This window comes from Ambystoma mexicanum, chromosome 3q, assembly GCF_040938575.1.
Source record: "Ambystoma mexicanum isolate Mex_15411 chromosome 3q, UKY_AmexF1_1, whole genome shotgun sequence".
Lineage (NCBI taxonomy): Eukaryota > Metazoa > Chordata > Amphibia > Caudata > Ambystomatidae > Ambystoma > Ambystoma mexicanum.
In genome coordinates, this window is record NC_090926.1 from 1,209,852,798 (window position 1) to 1,209,874,157 (window position 21,360).

At 49.6% G+C, this 21,360-nt stretch overlaps 1 protein-coding gene across 2 annotated transcripts in view; it reads right to left on the bottom strand.

Annotated features, from left to right (window-relative positions):
- PDE4A (phosphodiesterase 4A) overlaps positions 1–21,091 on the bottom strand; it is a 1,505,614-nt gene extending 1,484,523 nt beyond the window's left edge. For both annotated transcript variants that reach the window (XM_069604083.1, XM_069604081.1), the window contains exon 1: positions 19,952–21,091. In XM_069604083.1, coding sequence (XP_069460184.1) covers positions 19,952–20,250 — 299 coding nt within the window. In that variant the 5' untranslated portion in view covers positions 20,251–21,091. The remainder of the gene's footprint in view (positions 1–19,951) is intronic.
- Positions 21,092–21,360: the final 269 nt, after the last annotated feature.

Sequence of the window (21,360 nt, forward strand, 5' to 3'; positions counted from 1 at the left end):
GCACAACAACATTCTCTCAGCTCATACATACATAGCAAGCATGATACAACAGGGGGGTGGGCTATTATACCCTAGTCTATCAACAAATCCACACTGATTATCATGCAGTCATATGCAAATGACATGCACAATTGTCAGATTGTGTCAAATATACATGCCTACATGTCCACTCATATGTTACATGGCGTTAATGCTTTAGAACTGTTTTATATTGGATACAAATAGTGTGGCACTGTTGAATGAAATAAGCAAAGCCACATTTAGGATGTTCAGTAACATATATCTATCTATACAGACAATATTACCTGCGATATCAGCGCAGGCTGAGTTCATTAGACTGTGAAAGGTGCTATTGAGGACAGGTGTGCAACAGCAGTGAATGGGCCCCAAAAGGTACTTGCAACCAATAGAAAGAGTGTGCTCCTGTTCGATCGGTGCAAACCATCTACAAACCTATCCCCCCAAAATACCAACGTATTTACTGCAGGTGGGAGGGGTGCATTCTGGGCCAAAGGGAGACTATGTGGTCTGCTGCTCATAGACTATGGAAAAAGGAGGCCACATTTCTGTTCTCGGCTTCCCAACTAAACTTGTGATCCTGATCAAATGACTTTACGGGCGCACTTCTGTGGGGCTCAGGTCCACTGCCCACCAAAACTGCAATGCATAGAAACAGCACAACCCGCATGTCTAAGCAATTTATTCAAACATGAGCAAATACGTGTCTAGAACTCAGGATAGTCCTTACCGGGGAATTAGCAGGTGGTAAGAGCTTGAGCTCTTTCGGAATACGTACTACCCTGCCAGGGTGCAGCTACACGTGGTGTGTGATGTAAGGGAGTGGGTGTGACCATGTACAAACAGGGACCACCACATCTCAAACTGGGAAAAGAGGAAGACTCCAAACAGGAAGTCCCGCCTTAACTAGCATGAGGTCGACCTGTGAAATGCTGCCAAGTTACCAGTCAGCAGAAGGGGCTCAAGTCATAAAGTGTGGCGAGATCTCTTCTAAGCACTACCCCCTGCCCCGCCGCCTCGCCTTTCGTATGCGTTCCATTATCCTAGATGAATTTAAGCGTGTATGCTACATATGAAGTCATTTCCTCATCATGTCAACCAATCACAAACCAATATCAGGAAGACAGCAGAGAAATGGGAGGGTCAAGACTGAAACGCTTACAGGTGCCTATCTTAAGAGATATCCTGTCAGCAATTTGAAGAACTGTAATACAATTTTTATACAACTTTTATGCTCTCCATGCTGCCATACTGCAATATAATTGGCCAACAATGTTTGAGTGACATCATAGAGAACCAGACAGAAAGACCTGATTTTCCATTTTTTTTCTCAATTTTTATAAATAAATACAGACATAGAACAGATTAATTTCCGTCTGTATGTATGTGTAAAAAACAGCAAAAACGGAAAAACTGGAAGCCTTACTTATAATGCGTAGACATAAAGCCATGGCCCATCTTTGAGAGCCAGGTGACCTGCTATTCCTTATAACCATTCTGTGCGGGTTTCTGGGAGGACCTCCAATCGCGCGCGTGGCGCGACCGCGCAGAAGGGAAGGAGATCCCAGATCCGGTGAGAATTATTTTAATGCATATCAGGGACACCGGCAAGAAAAATTGTCTTCTGAAACAAGGAATTTCCTCAACTTATTGACAAACAAAAACAATTGTCTTCTTGTAAGGGTTACCAGGCTTTTAGGATAACAACGCGTAGCAGCAGCTGTCACTAAAGGCTTAATCACCTGCTGTCTACAAGCAGGAATTATCTGCCAGCGCTTTTGTTTGAAAGAGTTCCAAAACAGTTATTTTTTCGAATGCCTGGGAACATATGTTGTTTGGGTAAAATAAAGAGTTTAATGAAGAAGGATAAGGGATGAGTGTCTCTGGAATTTGCTCGGTAGGGTAAGTGCGCCCCTCCACACGGCAAAGGAGAACGTAACATGGCGGTGTGAAGAATACCCTACAGGAATACCTACATACAAAATAGCCTTAGAATGTGCTCTACTCGGTTTAGGATAGCAATACACAGTCACATGACATATGTGCAGAGAGATGATGAGTAATGCAAAACCAAGTATTATGGGAATTTCAACTTTTCGGCTGGGTTTGGTGTGCAAACTGTGGCAGATCTTGTCTCCGTGTGTTTTGGATCCCCATGACCACCCCACCCCCCATTGGCCATGCTCGCTAGGGCTGCTGGAAGGTGTAGTTCAAAACACCTGGAGAACCACAGGTAGGAGGCCCTCGCTGTGGAGTCTATCAGCCACTTTCATCGATGAATTGCTACCAATTAATATGAGGCCATTAATAACAAAAGCAGGATTTCTGATTTTGTTCACTTTCAGAAACATCTTTAAATAACCTGTTCTCATGAGCCGCTTGTGTTCATGTCTCAGAGCTGCCACACAAGCTTCCCTCTCTTTTGAGTTTCACACCCCCTCCATCCCCCCCCCCCACCTGCTCTCAGGGAAATCCCTTCCCTTCTTAAACGAGGCCCGTTGGATTTGCCACACGATCCGACCAAAAGCCTCTTTCTACCATATTCTCACATCCCTCAACTCAAAAAAGCCCTTTGTCACAGTTCCATACATCATGAAAACGACCACCCAATGGACACTTCCAGTTGAGCTTTTGTCCAGTTGGACTGACACCCGTTTTATAGGTATGTGCGATGGTCAAGACGGCCCTATTTGAACCTCCATCTTACTGGCTTTCTACACCATCCACCGTTAGATTCTCTGCTGCCATTTTCTTCTGTCTGGCATCTGAGACCCAAGAGTGGGTTAGCTGATGGCATCCGCATTTACGCCTTGACCCTGTTGAATTTGTGTACAGGTTTCCACACCAGAAACGGTCAGGTTCTCCAGCCACATTGGAAGTACTGAGCAGCACCGGTTTAGCCAATGGCACCTGCGTTTAGGCAACAATTCTCTGGGCTTTATCACCCAACCTTTGATATAGTCACAGATCAGATCCCTCTGTATAGGCCATTGTAGCATTGGACGAACCTCACCTCATTAGCTGGTCGATCCTTCTGGAAGGTATGAGCTGTATTGTTTTATTAACCACAAGGCTCCCTTCAGCCGTGTTTATCAGAATGGCATTGGCGATTTGGCAATGCACTCACCAATGGCGCCGGTGTCGCAGCCAGGACACTTACCTCTACGGAATCCAACACGATTGACCATCAGCGTGAGTTCTTCACATTGTACGCCCCTCTCTTATTTAATGCAGACCACTAGCCTGACATGATTACTCGTTATGGACTTCAACTCAGGTAATCCCTAGCCAGCATAGACAATGTTGAAGCACCATGGGAGTTGTAGTCCAAAACATCGACAGGGAAACATAATGGGAACACCTATTTCCTTCCTACAGCTTAATTGGCAATACCTATTCCAAAGACATCAACATCTTGATAGGATGACGTTTGGGATTTGGACCCAAGCTAAAATAGTGAAATTCTTTTGTTTTATTTATAGTGTAATTGGTTAATTAAAACCTTAAACACTTATATAGATTAAACAAACATTCCATATCAAGTTACATTAATCACCTTTACAGATGCAACTAATAAAATATAAGAAATAAAATACATTTCATCTCAGATTACTTATCATATCTCAAAAAAATATACAATCAGTTAAAGCACAATTTTAACCAAATCAACATAATTCAGTAAAGCAAAACAATCTTTGTTCCCAATCCTTTATGAATGCCTATTACAATCCCATCTACTCAAACAAAAACACATCACCTTACAAATACCTGAAACAGAAGAAAAAGAGGAGTCATAGTATTACCCACCAGATAAAATATAAAACCTGCTTCTCCATTGCTCTAATTAAAGGCTTACCAATTTCTTCGTTTAATTTTCCAAGTCCCTCTCTAACAGCAAAGCATTACATAAATACATTTAAAATAGTGGAATCATGTGTGGATATGTCCGAACTAGTTTTAAGTAAATACTGAGCTTGGAACTCTTATTGGTTCACACATAGTCTACACCTAGGTCTTTCTGCTACGCTAATAGAGAGGCCGCAAGGAGCTAAGTACGCAGCCGCCACACTGAGCGCACATTGTGTGCTATACACTGGCTCTGGGTTCATGAAAGCTCTTAGTCAAGTCTTACTGGGTAATATATAGCGTTTTCAACCATCTGCATATGGCACTCGTGTTGGTCGATAACGCTCTTGATTGTGGTGGGAAGGAGAAAAGGTCTTCCCACCCCCTGCGCGATACCAAATGAGAAGCAAATGCTAGAGGGCACATCCAGGGAGCAGAGGGGTTGGGAGTGCACACGGAGGAGGGTGCACGATTGCCTTAGTGCATGAATTAGAGTCAATATAGTAGATTGGGGGGTCAAAGGCAGCCATCTCGGAACTTCGGCCCAACGCAGCAAACAGCATTATGTGTGTTAGTATTAGATCCCTTGCATGAGCGCAGACATCACCAATACCCTGGCCAGGTGTCAGAGCCCCATAAAATCCTCCAATGACCAAGAGGTTACAGGCCCTTGCACCATGGGAAGAATGCGCTCTGCAAGGTCATGAGAAGGGAGTGCAGCGCCTCTTGGCAGCACCATCCCGTGGAGCAGATTGCAAGGCTTTCCTGCCCCCACTGATCCCCACATGAGAAATACAGCTTTGCCATGCTTTCCTCCTATGACCTCCCGCATGCCACAGCACCGTTCAAACCCAGACCACCGACCATAAACCCTTACACCCCTCGATCGATCACTAAGATCAGAAGGCAAGGCTATCGTGCCTTCAGAAACGGATTACGTTAATTGCGCAGCCAGGTGCAGGGTGGCGTCCAATTATAGCCTAAAACGAAGGTGGAAGGCCTTGGGAGTTGCTGATATGTCTGGGAATGAGTGGAGCATGTGAGTTTGTTTGACCTCGGCTCTCCCCCCGGGCTCATCCCTGCGTCTGACAGGTGGATTGTTACAACAATAAAATCACATTGTTTTTGCAAGTAGCAAATGAATTGTTAGGCCATCCTCACAGTGGATAAAGAGCCCAGTAACGCCCACGTGGACGAAGATAGACAGATGAAGATGGACTAATGGCCTGGCATCCCATATGGAGCAGGCCCCACATGCATAGGACTCCTTTATTCAGAATTGTAGAATTGTATTGTATATGATTACGTAATCAATGACGTCGTTTGTGCTTATAATGTGCTGCACTTGCCTATGGAAGCTCAGAACATTTGGCGGCAGCAGAGTTCTTTGCTGATTCACTTCTATTTTGTAGAAATAAATAGTTGTTCTCCTTGCAAGCGGTGTATTTGGCCTTCTTCCCTAGCGGGTTGTATTATTTCTAGTGTGTGCGTGCAGGGGCGTGCCTTCATTTGCCAAGGTGCCTTGAGGGAGAGGTCTTGGGGTCTTGCAGAACTCCTTGCCTTATTCCGTGAGCGGAACTCACGACCATCGGAGCTCGGGAAGCTGTCGAAAGCTTGGCTTCTCAGCCTTAAACAGTCCTCAGTGGCTCCCGATTCTAACCGCCTTCTTTCCTCAGCACCAAAAGGCCATTCTCGAATGACTGCCCTTGCTTACTTTTATCCATTCTCAGTAGTACTATTAGGAGTAATCATACTATCCCCAGAGGACCACTGATTCTACTATTAGAAGCATTACTGCTGCTGATCGGAATGCCATCCTTTCCTAATACTTCTTTTATGAGTAATAATACTATCCCCAGAGGACCACAGATTCTACCATTAGAAGCATTATTGCTGCTGATCGAAATGTCGTCCTTTCCCCTTTCCCAATACTACTATTATGAGTAATAATACCATTCCCATACCATTCCCAGAGGACCACTGATTCTACTATTAGAAGCATTACTGCTGCTGATCGGAATGTCGTCCTTTCCCAATAGTACTATTAGGAGTATTAATACTATCCCCGGAGGCCTACTGATTCTACTATTAGAAGCATTACTGCTGCTGATCGGAATGTCATCCTTTCCCAATACTACTATTATGAGTAATAATACTATCCCCAGAGGACCACTGATTCTACTATTAGAAGCATTACTGCTGCTGATCGAAAGCCATCCCTTCCCAATACTACTATTAGGAGTATTAATAGTATCCCTGGAGGACTACTGATTCTACTATTAAAAGCATTAATGTGGCTGATCTGAATACCATCCCTTCTCAATAGTGCTATTAGGAGTATTAATACAATCACCGGAGGACTACTGATTCTACTAATAAAAGTATTAATGCTGCTGATCTGAATGCCATCCCTTCCCAATAGTACTATTAGGAGTATTAATACTATCCCCAGAGGACTAGTGATTCTACTATTAAAAGCATTAATGTGGCTAATCTGAATGCCATCCTTTCCCAATAGTACTATTAGGAGTAATAATACTATCCCCGGAGGACTACTGATTCTACTATTAGAAGCATTACTGCTGCTGATCCAAACGCCATCGCTTCCCAATAGTACTATTAGGAGCATTAATACTATCCCCGGAGGACTACTGATTCTACTATTAGAAGCATTACTGCTGCTGATCGAAAGCCATTTGCTACAGATCCTGCCACTCCGACCACAAAGGCTCCCCCGACTACCACTGGGTATGCAACCCTTATTATTTATTAACCCTCTGCTGGGTGCTCCATGTCACCTTGGGGCCACTTGAAAGCTTGTGCCCACTGCATGCACATCCAGTGGGGCTTGAAGGTGAGCAACCATTGGCGTTCTGAGTGGTGGGGTCCGGTGTCTCAGCAGCGGGGAGGAGGGAGTAGGCTGCAGTGCGAGCATTGATGTATGCTCTTTTCACAAGCAGGTAAAGCACCCACCCTCATATCTCTGTCCTGCCCCATTCCTGCTCTCTAGAGCTCCGGCTGGGGTCATTATAACCAGGTGGGCTGTGCTGTCCTTGGCAATGCGGAGTTCGAGGATATTGTATGACCTCTTCCTTGAACATTGAATCTACTATCCCCGGGCCCCCTTTTCTCCTTCATGAGTGTCCAGATTCTGTAGAGATGTGAGCTGTGTGGACCAAGTGCCAAAGCAAATAACATGTAGCAATGAAATGAAATCAGGTGCAACCCGTGAAACTGAACGGTGGCAGGAAGTGACTGCGATGGCGGCAGGAAGTGACTGCAATGGTGGCAGGAAGTGACTGCGATGGTGGCAGGAAGTGACTGTGATGGCGGCCGCCATGGCACTACTCCGTCACGTGCATGATGTAAGCATTGCGCAAGGCAGAGATGCCTGATGACTCATTACGCATGCAGTGACGCCCCCTTGCTGAGGAGTCTCCAAACACATGCGATACTGCCCCCATTCCTCCTCCTTTGCATGTCTCGGGAGGATAGCTCAGTGGCAACGTGCTCGCCTTGAAAGCAAGACAACACAGAGCAACAAAAGGCTCGATCCCCCGGGTCCACGCTTAGAAACTTCTGGGTATTAAGCGCGTTATAAATAACCTATCATATCATATCATATTTGTAGAGGGACTGGACTGGCCGGAGAAGCCAGACTCCCGGCTATGGTATCGACGAAGGCAAGCGTTACCTTTGTGGTGGACAGCTCTCAGAATGGATATTAGAGCCTCGATGTCTCTATGGACTCGAGTTGCTGCGCTTGTGTAGTGTATGGATTCCAAACCAGTAAGCAGCAAGCAGGAAGGACTCTGGAAGCTGGTAAGTACAAACAGGAATAAGCTTTATTATGTTACTGGGACTAGTGTTCATCTCCCATCCTGTGTGTCCCAACCGTCACTCCTGAAACCTTGAGGTAACACAGGGTTCCAGCCACACTAACATTCTATAGCTTGCATTGTGTACATCAATGCCAGCCCAATACCACCGCTTTATAAGGCAATAACACTAACAACCTACCTACTAAGGGTTTTGAGGGGTGCGGCTGCTGCGTACCCTGCTTATGCTCCTCGCTCATAACCCAAAAAAACACCCTTAAACCCTCGACTCAGACCATTAATTTTCTTTTATAATTTGTGAAATTGCTTTAGCTAAGTAAACCTTACACAACATGACACAAACAGAAAAAAGTAACAAAAACTTCTGAGAATACAATACAACCTTACAATCTTATACAAAGTGTCACTCTTAAAGAGTGATTTAAACCACTGAATTAAGTGTTCAAGTGCTTGAAAGTGCTAAATTGCAAAATGCATAGAAGATTAGCAAGAATTTCAACATTACCACCTAACAGCAATCACATTAACTCCATATAAAAAGTAAAAATTAATTAATTAGAGATTAAGAGCAGCAGTTGTAAGTGGACGTCATTGCCGCCAGATAATGTAACCAGGATTCTTGAGATAGCAGCCAATCATTCGTATGAGCGAAACGCCCAAACATGGCGATCCGCACATGTCAGCACACGATTGAAAGTTTGGATGGACTCTGTTTGTCTACACAGATCGCAAACAATTTCTAAGCGTGCTGATCTAGAACGTAAATACAGAACCTCTTCCGTTTACTTTCTGGACCTGTGGAATAAGCAGTATTCTGCACCGTCACGTCAACATCTGTCCACATCTGTAAACATCCCATTGGTGATCTGTGGGTGGTCCACCTGAGGGTTAACTGCGGGCGGAGGACAAAGATGGCCAGAATGCTAACACGGAAGATCCAGGAAGAGGAGGGACAAGAAACCATTGCAAACGGGACACGTGAGCACTGTAAAGGGCCACATGAGCACTGTAGGAGGGCCACATGAGCACTGTAGGAGGGCCACATGAGCACTGTAGGAGGGCCACATGAGCACTGTAAAGGGCCAAATGAGCACTGTAGGAGGGCCACATGAGCACTGTAGGAGGGCCAAATGAGCACTGTAGGAGGGCCACATAGCCGTGGCAGGGGGGCTACATAGCCACCAGAGCAGGCTGCAAATTGCCTACCGTGGAAGGCCCAAACAGCCACCCCATGAGGCCCAAACAACCACAGCAGGAAACCCAAACAGCCACTCCATGAGGCCCAAACAGCCATCCGCGAGGCCCAAACAGCCACCAGAGGCCCAAGCAGCCACCCCATGAGGCTCAAACAACCGCACCAGGAAGCCCAAACAGCCATTCCATGAGTCCCAAAAAGCAACCTGCAAGGCCCAAACAGCCACCCCATGAGGCCCAAACAACCGCACCAGGAAGCCCAAACAGCCACTACATGAGGCCCAAACAGCTACTCCGCAAGGCTCAAACAGCCTCCTCTCAAGGCCCAAACAGCCTCCCCGCGAGGCCCAAACAGCCACACGAGACCCAAACAGCCACCCGAGGCCCACACAGCCACCCTATGAGGCCCAAACAACTGCAGCAGGAAGCCGATACAGCCACTCAATGAGTCCCAAACAGCAACCCATGAGGCCCAAATAGCCACCCTACGAGGCCCAAACAACCGCAGCAGGAAGCACAAACAGCCACCAGAGTAGGCCCAAACAGCCAGCGCGCGAAGCCAAAACAACTGCACCAGGAAGCCCAAACAGCCCCTCCATGAGGCCCAAACAGCCACTCCGCAAGGCTCAAACAGGCTCCCTGCAAGGCCCAAACAGCCACCCCATGAGGCCAAAACAACCGCACCAGGAAGCCCAAAGAGCCACTCCATGAGGCCCAAACAGCCACACGAGGCCCACACAGCCACCCCATGAGGCCCAAGCAACCGCAGTAGGAAGCCCAAACAGCCACTCCATGAGGCCAAAACAGCCACCCCGCGAGGCCCAAACTGCCACCCCATGAGGCCCATACAACCACAGCAGGAAGCCCAAACGACCACCAGAGTAGGCCCAAACAGCCACTCCATGAGGCCAAAACAGCCACCCCGCGAGGCCCAAACTGCCACCCCATGAGGCCCATACAACCACAGCAGGAAGCCCAAACGACCACCAGAGTAGGCCCAAATAGCCACCCTGCGAGGCTCAAACAGCCACCCCGCAAGGCCCAAACAGCCACCAAATGAGGTCCAAACAGCCACAGCACAAGGCCCAAACAACCCCCTCACAAGGTCCAACCAAACACAGCAGGAAGCCAAACCAGCACCCTCGCGAGGTCCAAACAGCCACAGTACGAGGCCCAAACAGCCACCTCAGGAGAACCACAATGCTCATTGGAGGAGTTCCAGTAGGGCCAAGTCGCAGGTTCAGTTAGTCATTGGAGGAGACCCAGCACGGACCAGCAGATGGCCCAGTCAGTCATTGGAGGAGACCAAGTAGGGCCGTAGAAGGACCAGCCACACACAATACACAAATCACACAAACCACAGAAGGCCCCAATCAATCATCGTGGCAGGCAACACCACCCACAGGTAGTGTTTTTGTCCGCTCCAGTATAGGGCCGAATAAGCCAAATGCAGAGTTCCAGTTTATCCGTATGGAAATCCCAGCCACATAAATAAAGTTTCTCCGTTTCTCATAAGATCAGTGATATGAGCAGGCCCATACAGCCACAGGTACTGCCCCACTTTGGCCTAAGAAGCAGCCCATACAGTCACAAGGACTGCCCCACTCCGGCCCAGAAGCAGCCCATAAAGTCACAGGTATTGCCCCACTCTGGCCGAGAAGCTGTCCATACCGCCACAGGCAGTGCCTCACTCTGGCCCTGAAGCTGCCCATACAGCCACAGGAACTGCTGCATTCTGGCTCAGATGCAGCCCATACAGCCACAGGTAGTGCCCACTGTGGCACAGAAGCAGCCGATACAGCCACAGATAGTGCCCCACTCTGGCACAGCAGCAGCCCATACAGCCACAAGTACTGACCCACTCTGGCCCAGAAGCAGCCCATACAGCCACAGGTTATGTCCCACTCTGGCCCGGAAGCAGCCTATACAGCCGCAGGTAGTGCCCCACTCTGGCCCAGAAGCAGCCTATGCAGCCACAGGTACTGCCCCACTCTGGCACAGCAGCAGCCCATACAGCCACAGGTGCTGCCCCACTCTGGCCCAGATGCAGCCCGTACAGCCACAGGTTATGTCCCACTCTGGCCCAGAAGCAGCCTATACAGCCGCTGGTAGTGCCCCACTCTGGCCCAGAAGCAGCCCATGCAGCCACAGGTACTGCCTCACTCTGGATCAGATGCAGCCCATACAGCCACAGGTAGTGCCCACTCTGGCCCAGAAGCAGCCCATATAGGCACAAGTAGTACCCACTCTGGCCCAGAAGCAGCCCTACAGCCAGAGGTAGTGCCACTCTGCCCCAGAAGCAGCCCACACAGCCACAGGCACTGCCCCACTCTGGCCCAGAAGCAGCCCATACAGCCACAGGTTGTGCCCACTGTGGCCCAGAATCAGCCCATACAGCCACAGGTTGTGCCCCACTCTGGGCCAGAAGATGCCCATACAGCACGGGTTGTGCCCCAATGTTGCCCAGAAGCTGCCCATACAGCCACAGGTTGTGCCTCACTCTGTCCCAGAAGATGCCCATACAGCCACAGGTTGTGTCCCATTCTGGCCCAGAAGCAGCCCAGCCAGCCACACTCTCCTGTAGGATGGCCAGTCTGCCCCATCCACAGACATGACCTGCCCCAGTAGCAGGGCACGTCAATCACGTGACCAGCCCAAGAAATATGTGTGGGCACCCACAGGTGGTAACTTAACTAGTCCCAGCCACAGGTGCAGTCCCCCACAGACAGTATCTTAACTAGTTAGAGCAGCATGAATAGCGCCCCACATGCTGTTACCTAATTATATTAAGCAGGTGCTGTCCCTCACAGGCAATAGGCTAACTACTTTCAGCATCAGCAGTGGCCAAAATTACCATCGGGGTATAAGAGCAGCTCCTACGTTTCCTGCACAGCTGGCAGGGGCTACCACGCGGAGGAGGAGCTAGTACATAGAGTGCCGCCGATCTCACTTCCAGGTAAGATGCAAACTTACCATTCTGTCCATTTATTTATGACTACTTGTGCTTTAAATGTTGTTTAAATGACATGTAGATGTGTCCTAATGTTTACTTATACATTGCCTTAAAGTAAGATTTACATAGGTGTGTTTGTGCAGCACCAGGTGGCCTGGTGAGCCAAAAGTAGCTCCTGGTGCCTGTTGGTGTCAAGCTAACCAGGCACTTCTATGCTAAAAGCAGGAGCTACATAGCTCTCAGCTCCCCTCAATTTTGAACCCTGATCAGGTATAGTCACCCACAACCTAGGTAGTGGCAGCAACAGAGGCAGTCACTCACAAGCTGTAACCGCACTTGTGTCAGCATCAGGTGCAGGCACTGACAGTCAGCAATCAAATTATTCTAAGTATCAGAAATGGTGGGTCATCTGCGGTAACCCAGTCTCAGCAGAAGGCACAGTCACCCACAGACAGTAACCTAACTAGTCTATACAACGTGTGCGGTCATGCATGGGCAGTAACCAACTTAATATCAGCAACAGGTGCATTCACCCACAGGCAGTAACCTAACTAGTCTACGCAGTGGGTGCGGTCATTCATGGACAGCAAAGTACTTAATCTCAGCAGCAGGTGCATTCACCCACCGACACTAACCTAACTAGTCTACGCAGCAGGTGCGATCATGCATGGCCAGTAACCTACTTAATCTCAGAAACAGGTCATTCACGAACATACAACAAACCTAACTAGTCTACACAGCTGGTGTGGTCATGCATGACCAGTACCCTACTTAACCTCAGCAGCAGGTGCATTCACCCACATGCAGTAACATAACTAGTCTCAGCAACAGGCAGTCACCCACAGGCAGTAACCTAACTAGTCTCAGCAGCAGGCAGTCACCCACAGGCAGAAAGCTAACTAGTCTCAGCTGCAGACATTCACCCACAGGCAGAAAGCTAATTAGTCCCAGCAGCAGGCAGTCACCCACAGGCAGTAACCTAACTAGTCTCAGCAGCAGGCAGTCACCCACAGGCAGAAAGCTAACTAGTCTCAGCTGCAGACATTCACCCACAGGCAGTAGGCTAACTAGTCTCAGCAGCAGGAAGTCACCCACAATCAGTAACCTAAGTAGTCTCAGCTGCAGGCAGTCGCCCACAGGCAGTAAGCTCACTAGTCTCAGCAGCAGGCCTGATCAGCCCATCCTCAGCAGGCCCTGATCCAGTCTGCTGCTGGGATGGTCATCGGAGCTAGCAGGCTGCGGCAATACCAGACAGCATCGACAGGGCCCCTGCAGAGTCAAGCCGAAGGGCCCCTGCGCTCCTCGAGCCTTACTCACTGGTTGCAAGTCCCACTGCTTCAGAGTCTTACACATCTCACTCTTGGCCACTCCCCAGTGTTGCACTGAAACTGACGCGGTTGCCTGCCTGAGAATGCAAGGACCCACATCGCCCCCTGCTGACTCTTGGTCGCTGCGTTCTGCGTTATTCATGGGCCGCTCGAGGGCTTTGGCCCCAAGAAGCAATCTTTTCCACAACAATTACAGCTAGTAAAACCCACCACAATACTCTTCCTCTGTGCAAAAGAAAAGTGCATTCTCTGTTGTGCAGTTCTTTCACAGGCCCGTGGAGTTATAGTGAAACGCACTTATCTCTCCACAGCCTGTTACCATGCAACAGTCTCACTAGTTCACAATTCGGAGATGGGAAAATGCAGTGAAACTGGCAGGAAGAAAATGCCTTTCATCCTTCACTGGGGAGAAAATGCAACGGAACTTGCAATGGAAAGAAAGTGCAGCTGGGTCTGTACTGTAGAATGTTATGCCGTGGCGGCTGCAATGGGGCGTAAAATGCATTCTGAATACGAACGATAGTGAGCCTGGTTTGGGCAGGGCATGCAGCTGAATCTGTACTGGAGAATAACATGCAACAAGCCCTGCACTGAGGCGTAAACATGCAGCTGGAACCTGCCCACAATAAAACACTCATCTTCAAAATAATATTCATGCGAGTTTGCACTGGATAATACAAGGCACAGGGGCCTGAGCAAAAGGAAACACACAGGGCAGTACAATGCAATGTAGTCTACACCAGGGAATCAAAGGCATGCACACCTGCACCAGGGAACTAAATGCAACTGAAGCAATGCAAACTAATCTGCACGGGAGACAAAATGTCACTGAACATATGCTGTGCCTAATATGCAACTCGGCCTGCGCTGTAAGTCAAATGCAACCAACACTTTGCACCCAAGCCTGCACTGTGACAATGCAATTGTGCAACTGTGACGACAATGCATAGAGCATTCGTTGTAACAATGCATCTAAAACTGCGCTGGGACTACACTACAACTGAGCCGCCACTGTGACTGAAACGCAGCTGGGACTGCAAAGTGACTAAAATGCAACAAAGCCTGCAATGCAACTACAATGCAACTGAGCAAGTGCAACTGAGTTTGCACTGTTGTTAAACTCCAAAAGAGTGGGGACTGCGATGGACATGCAATTGGGCATATGCAACTGAGCCTGCGCTGTAACTGAAGAGCATCTGTGCCTGTTCTGGGCATGCCGTGCAGCCTGACCTGCACTGGAGTGTAACATGCAACTGGAAGCAGGCCTAGGAATAAAATGCAGCTGGGCTTGACTTCGCAATAAGATTGACATGAGCCTGCACTGCTAAATAGAATGTAGTGGGGCCCGAAGGAAAAAAAAACATGGGTATAAAATGCAATGCAACATGCACTAGTGGATCAAATGCAAGTCAGCACTGTGACTAACATGCAAGTAAAATTCACTGTGACTACAATGCAACTGAGTGAATGCTACTGAGCCATGCAACTTCTCCTGCACTGTGACTAACATGCAACCGAGTCAGCACTGTGAATGAAGTGCAACTGAATCTGGGAAACTGAGCCTGCAATGTGACTTAAATGAACGGGAGCCTACACTGCAAAACAAAATACAAATGAGCCTTCACTGTGACTATAATGCAAGGGAACCGCACTGTGGCTGCCACGCAACTGAGTGTCTACTATGACTGAAATACGACTGAGCCCATGCAACTTCTGTTCAACTGTAACCGAAATACAGCTGGGCATATACTTTGAGTAGAATGCAGCTGGGTCTGTGCATCTGTGACTGCATTGTGAGTCAAATCCAGAACAGCCTGCACTGTGACTTTATTGCAACTGTACCTGCATTGTGGCTCACGTGCAATTGAGCCTACACCTGCCTATAAACAAATTGCATCTGCACCAGGAGCAAGTACTGTGACCAAACTGCAAGTGAGTCTATGCTGGGACTACAAAGCAACTGCACCTGCTCTGTGACCGAAATGCAAGCGAGCCTGCACTGTGACCGAACTGCAACTGAGCTTATGCTGGACTCCAACTGCACCTGCTCTGTGACTGAAATGGAAGTGAGCTTGCACTGTTACCAAACTGCAACTGAGCCTATGCTGAGAGTACAAATCAACTGCACCTGCTCTGTGACTGAAATGCAAGCGAGCCTGCACTGTGACCAAACTGCAACTGAGCTTATGCTGGAGTCCAACTGCACCTGCTCTGTGACTGAAATCCAAGTGAACCTGCACTGTGACCGAACTGCAACTGAGCTTATGTTGAGATTACAAAGCAACTGCACCTGCTCTGTGACTGAAATGCAAGCGAGCCTGCACTGCGACCGAACTGCAACTGAGCTTATGCTGGAGTCCAACTGCACCTGCTCTGTGACTGAAATCCAAGTGAGCCTGCACTGTGACCGAACTGCAACTGAGCTTATGTTGAGATTACAAAGCAACTGCACCTGCTCTGTGACTGAAATGCAAGCGAGCCTGCACTGTGACCGAACTGCAACTGAGCTTATGCTGGAGTCCAACTGCACCTGCTCTGTGACTGAAATGCAAGCGAGCCTGCATTGTGACCGAACTGCAACTGAGCTTATGCTGGAGTCCAACTGCACCTGCTCTGTGACTGAAATGCAAGCGGGCCTGCCCTGTGACCGAACTGCAACTGAGCTTATGCTGAGACTACAAAGCAACTGCACCTGCTCTGTGACTGAACTGCAAGCGAGTCTGCACTGTGACCAAACTGCAACTGAGACTATGCTGAGACTACAAAGCAACTGCACCTACTCTGTGACTGAAATGCAAGCAAGCCTGCACTGTGACCGAACTGCAACTGAGTTTACGCTGGAGTCCAACTGCACCTGCTCTGTGACTGAAATGCAAGTGAGCCCACACTGTGTCCGAACTGCAACTGAGCCTATGCTGAGACTAAAAAGCAACTGCACCTGCTCTGTGACTGAAATGCAAGCGAGCCTGCACTGTGACCGAACTGAAACTGAGCTTATGCTGGAGTCCAACTGCACCTGCTCTGTAACTGAAATGCAAGTGAGCCTGCATTGTGACCGAACTGCAACTGAGCCTATGGTGAGACTACAAAGCAACTGCACGTGCTCTGTGACTGAAATGCAAGCGGGCCTGCCCTGCGACCGTACTGCAACTGAGCATATGCTGGAGTCCAAATGCACCTGCTCTGTGACTGAAATCCAAGTGAGCCTGCACTGTGACCGAACTGCAACTGAGCTTATGTTGAGATTACAAAGCAACTGCACCTGCTCTGTGACTGAAATGCCAGCGAGCCTGCACTGTGACCGAACTGCAACTGAGCTTATGCTGGAGTCCAACTGCACCTGCTCTGTGACTGAAATGCAAGTGAGCCTGCATTGTGACCGAACTGCAACTGAGCCTATGGTGAGACTACAAAGCAACTGCACCTGCTCTGTGACTGAAATGCAAGCGGGCCTGCCCTGTGACCGAACTGCAACTGAGCGTATGCTGGAGTCCAAATGCACCTGCTCTGTGACTGAAATCCAAGTGATCCTGCACTGTGACCGAACTGCAACTGAGCTCATGTTGAGACTACAAAGCAACTGCACCTGCTCTGTGACTGAAATGCAAGCGAGCCTGCACTGTGACCGAACTGCAACTGAGCTTATGCTGGAGTCCAACTGCACCTGCTCTGTGACTGAAATGCAAGTGACCCCACACTGTGACCGAACTGCAACTGAGCCTATGCTGAGACTAAAAAGCAACTGCACCTGCTCTGTGACTGAAATGCAAGCGAGCCTGCACTGTGACCAAACTGAAACTGAGCCTATGCTGAGACTACAAAGCAACTGCACCTGCTCTGTGACTGAAAGGCATGCGAGCCTGCACTGTGACCAAACTGCAACTGAGCTTATGCTGGAGTCCAACTGCACCTGCTCTGTGACTGAAATCCAAGTGAGCCTGCACTGTGACCGAACTGCAACTGAGCTTATGTTGAGATTACAAAGCAACTGCACCTGCTCTGTGACTGAAATGCAAGCGAGCCTGCACTGTGACCGAACTGCAACTGAGCCTATGCTGGAGTCCAACTGCACCTGCTCTGTGACTGAAATGCAAGCGAGCCTGCACTGTGACCGAACTGCAACTGAGCTTATGCTGGAGTCCAACTGCACCTGCTCTGTGACTGAAATGCAAGCGGGCCTGCCCTGTGACCGAACTGCAACTGAGCGTATGCTGGAGTCCAAATGCACCTGCTCTGTGACTGAAATCCAAGTGATCCTGCACTGTGACCGAACTGCAACTGAGCTCATGTTGAGACTACAAAGCAACTGCACCTGCTCTGTGACTGAAATGCAAGTGAGCCTGCACTGTGACCAAACTGAAACTGAGCCTATGCTGAGACTACAAAGCAACTGCACCTGCTCTGTGACAGAAAGGCAAGCAGGCCTGCACTGTGACGGAACTGCAACTGAGCTTATGCTGGAGTCCAACTACACCTGCTCTGTGACTGAAATGCAAGCGAGCCTGCACTGTGACCGAACTGCATCTGAGTTTATGCTGGAGTTCAACTGCTCCTGCTCTGTGACTGAAATGCAAGCGAGCCTGCACTGTGACCGAACTGCAACTGAGCTTATCCTGAGACTACAAAGCAACTGCACCTGCTCTGTGACTGAAATGCAAGCGAGCCTGCACTGTGACCGAACTGCAACTGAGCCTATCCTGAGACTACAAAGCAACTGCACCTGCTCTGTGACTGAAATGCAAGCGAGCCTGCACTGGGACCGAACTGCAACTGACCCTTCACTGTTCCAGAAATGGACCTGAGTGGCATCTACACATGAAATATACTGGAATTCGCTGCGGGGAATGAAACACCACCTGATCGTCATGCACGTACATGCACAGCATGAAACGAAGCAGAATGTGCACTGAGAACAAACATGCTCGGGGCTGGGAATGAACATGGATTTTTGTTTAAGAATAGAATCCAGCAGAAGGTGCAGTGGCAAGAATGCCCTGGTATGTGCACTGGGAACCAGAGCTCTCAACCATTTGTGTCGCAAAGGCGGGTGTAATCACCCGATTTTGTTTTTGGCGGGTGAGAGGCCCATTGGAATGAATGGGCTTGCAGGAGGCTTGGCGGGTGAGTCAGCCCTTCACAAGGCGGGTGACACCCGCCAAAAGCGTGTGAGTTGAGAGCTACGGGTCTGCGCAATGCAAACAAGGAAAGCAGGCACGGGGACAGACTGGCTGCACAGCAATGTGCACAGGGACATAAAACTCAGAAATGTGCACGAAGCATAGAATGTTGGGGAATTTGACTGAGAACAGAATGAACAGGAATGTGCAGTGGGAACAGAATGAACAGTGCAAATAAAATAAAAGCAATGGTCAGTGGGAATAAAATGCAAATGTATGTGCAGTGAGAACAACATGCAAAGGAATGGGCACTGGGAACAAAATGCACTGGCATGTGCAAAGGGGGCGGAATAGATGGGAAAGTGGGTTGGAAACAAAATGCATACAGATTTGCATTGGGGCGGAATGTATGGGGATTTGCATTGGGGACATAATGCAGGCGGATTAACATTGGAGACAGAATGCATGGGGATATGCATATTTGCATTGGGGACATAATGCATGTGGATTTGCATTAGGGACAGAATGCGTGGGGATATACATTGGGGACAGAATGTATGGGGATTTGCATTGGGGCCAGAATGCATGGGAATTTGCATTGGGGACAGAATGCAGGCGGATTTGCATTAGGGACAGAATGCGTGGGGATATACATTGGGGACAGAATGTATGGGGATTTGCATTGGGGACATAATGCATGGGAATTTGCATTGGGGACAGAATGCAGGCGGATTTACATTGGAGACAGAATGCATGGGGATATGCATATTTACATTGGGGACATAATGCATGGGGATATGCATTGGGGACAGAATGTGTGAGGATTTGCATTGGGGATAGAATGCATGGAAATTTCAATTAGGGGTAGAATGCATGCAGATTTGCATTGCGGACATAATGCATGGGAATTTGCATTGGGGCAGAATGCATGCGGATTTGCATTGCGGACATAATGCATGGGAATTTGCATTGGGGAGAGAATGCAGGCGGATTTACATTGGAGACAGAATGCATGGGGATATGCATATTTGCATTGCGGACATAATGCATGTGGATTTGCATTGGGGACAGAATGCATGGGAATTTGCATTGGGGACATCATGTATAGGAATGTGCACTTGGAACAACATAGATGGGAAATGTGCATTGGGAACAAGACGTAGTAGTGGCCAGGAACAGAATGTGTCAGAATGTGCACAGCAAAGACACTACACTAGTAAACGTATTTGGAAAAGAACGCACCTTAACGAGCACTGAGAAGAGAGTGTACTTGAATGGTGATTTGTAAAGTGCACAAGGAACACAGGCCACCCAGCGAGCACTGGAGACAGAGTGCACCTATATGATGCACGAGTACGTGCAGAGGGAACACGTAATGCACCATGATACGCACTTACCAACGGAATACCAGAGTCTACACCAGCCCGGGGCCGGGTCCGCGAATCTCACCCGGGAGCAGCGGGCGGGCGGCTCGTCTGGGGTCGTTTCTAGATCGGGAGTTTATAGGATACTAGTACCCATTGCACCTTCCAGTGAAGTACCCCATGCTAGCACCACGCAAGGGCACTGCGGTCTGTGTAGTGCCCGCTAACACGCCCACACACACCCATGGCAGGTGCCCCCGCCCCCACACATAGTGGCAGACCCCGAGCCTACCGCTTATTGGTGGTGCTGTGGTGGTGGCTGTTGCTGGTGGTCCCGTGGAAGGAGGACGGCCAGGACATGCGGGACTTCTTGAGCCCGGGCCGGTCCGTCGTGTCCATGGCGTCGGCCCGCTCCATCTGCCGGTGCGGGTGGCGGTCGGTGTCCGAGTAGCCCCGGTGCTTGATCTTGATGGGGGTCCGGGGCTGCCTCCACAGGTGCTGCGGGGGCTTCAGCGTGGCCTGCCCCTCCCGCGGCACGGGCAGGGACAGGGACAGGCTCTTCTTGCAGCAAGGCGCCGGCGTCTCCATCATTAGTGCAAAATAGCAAAGAACAGGTGAAAAAAGGCCACGCAAAAGCAAAGACTCCAAAATACCCAAAAATGATGTATATACCTCGCGAAGGACGCGACAGACAACGTCAGAAGAAAACAAAATAAACCCTGTGTCTGGTTCTGTTCCTTAAATGTTAGCTCTAATTAAAGAAAATGCTCTTTGCAGCCGGTTGTTGGTGGAAGTTTAGGACGCGGTCACAGTGTTCGGGAAATCCAAGCTCGCAGGACGAAAAGCAGAAGAACTCCGAGGACGAGGCGCAGTCAAGACGCGCTCCCGGGCAAGGCAAGTGCGAAGCCGCGGACCTCCGCGGACCCGAACTACTGCCCGTCCAGGTGGGGCGGCGGCCCCCCGAGGAGCCCGCGGAGGACCCGCCCTGCCTGCGCTGCCGGGAGGGCGCACTCCAGGTCATGTCCCACTGCCAGGGAGGACCAGGCTCCTTCTCTCCCCGTAGAAAGGCTCCAGTTATTGCTCTTGTGTGGGGAGAGGGGGTGTTGGGCAGCGGGGTGTAGCGGGGAAGGGGGTTTTGAAACCGATCTAATACAAAACAGCAAACGCAAAAATGGCTTTTGTTATTGCAAGAAAAATAAGAATGTGGAACCAAGACGTTATTGCTCGGGGAGCCCCCCTTTGCCGGTGGTCCTTCTCGCTTGGGGCTGATGTATCCCGTGGGGGGGGGGGAGGGCTCCTGCCCCTCTGCTCAGCGAGGGGAGATGCTGACCTGTCCAGCAGGAGGCGGCGGAGTGGGAGTCCTCAGTGGCGGCAGCAGCCGCGGCTGCAGATCGACAGCCCTGCTTTACTTCACGCACGATCCGGCTCCCTGCCTCCCTGCCTCCCTCCCTCCCTCGCAGCCTCGCAGCCTCCCTCCCTCTGCCTCCCCTCTCTCCTCCTCCGCCAGACGCTTTGGTAAAGTGCGTCGAACTACCTGCAGCCGACCTCGGCCTTTCGGGAGCATCCCTGCGCCGCCTACGCCCCCAACGAATGAATAGTTATGCACGGGTGTCAGAGAGGACCACGGCATAACATTGCAATCGAAAAGCTCACAGCGGGGAAAAGAACACACCGAGGTTCGCGGACTTGTGGGTGGTATGG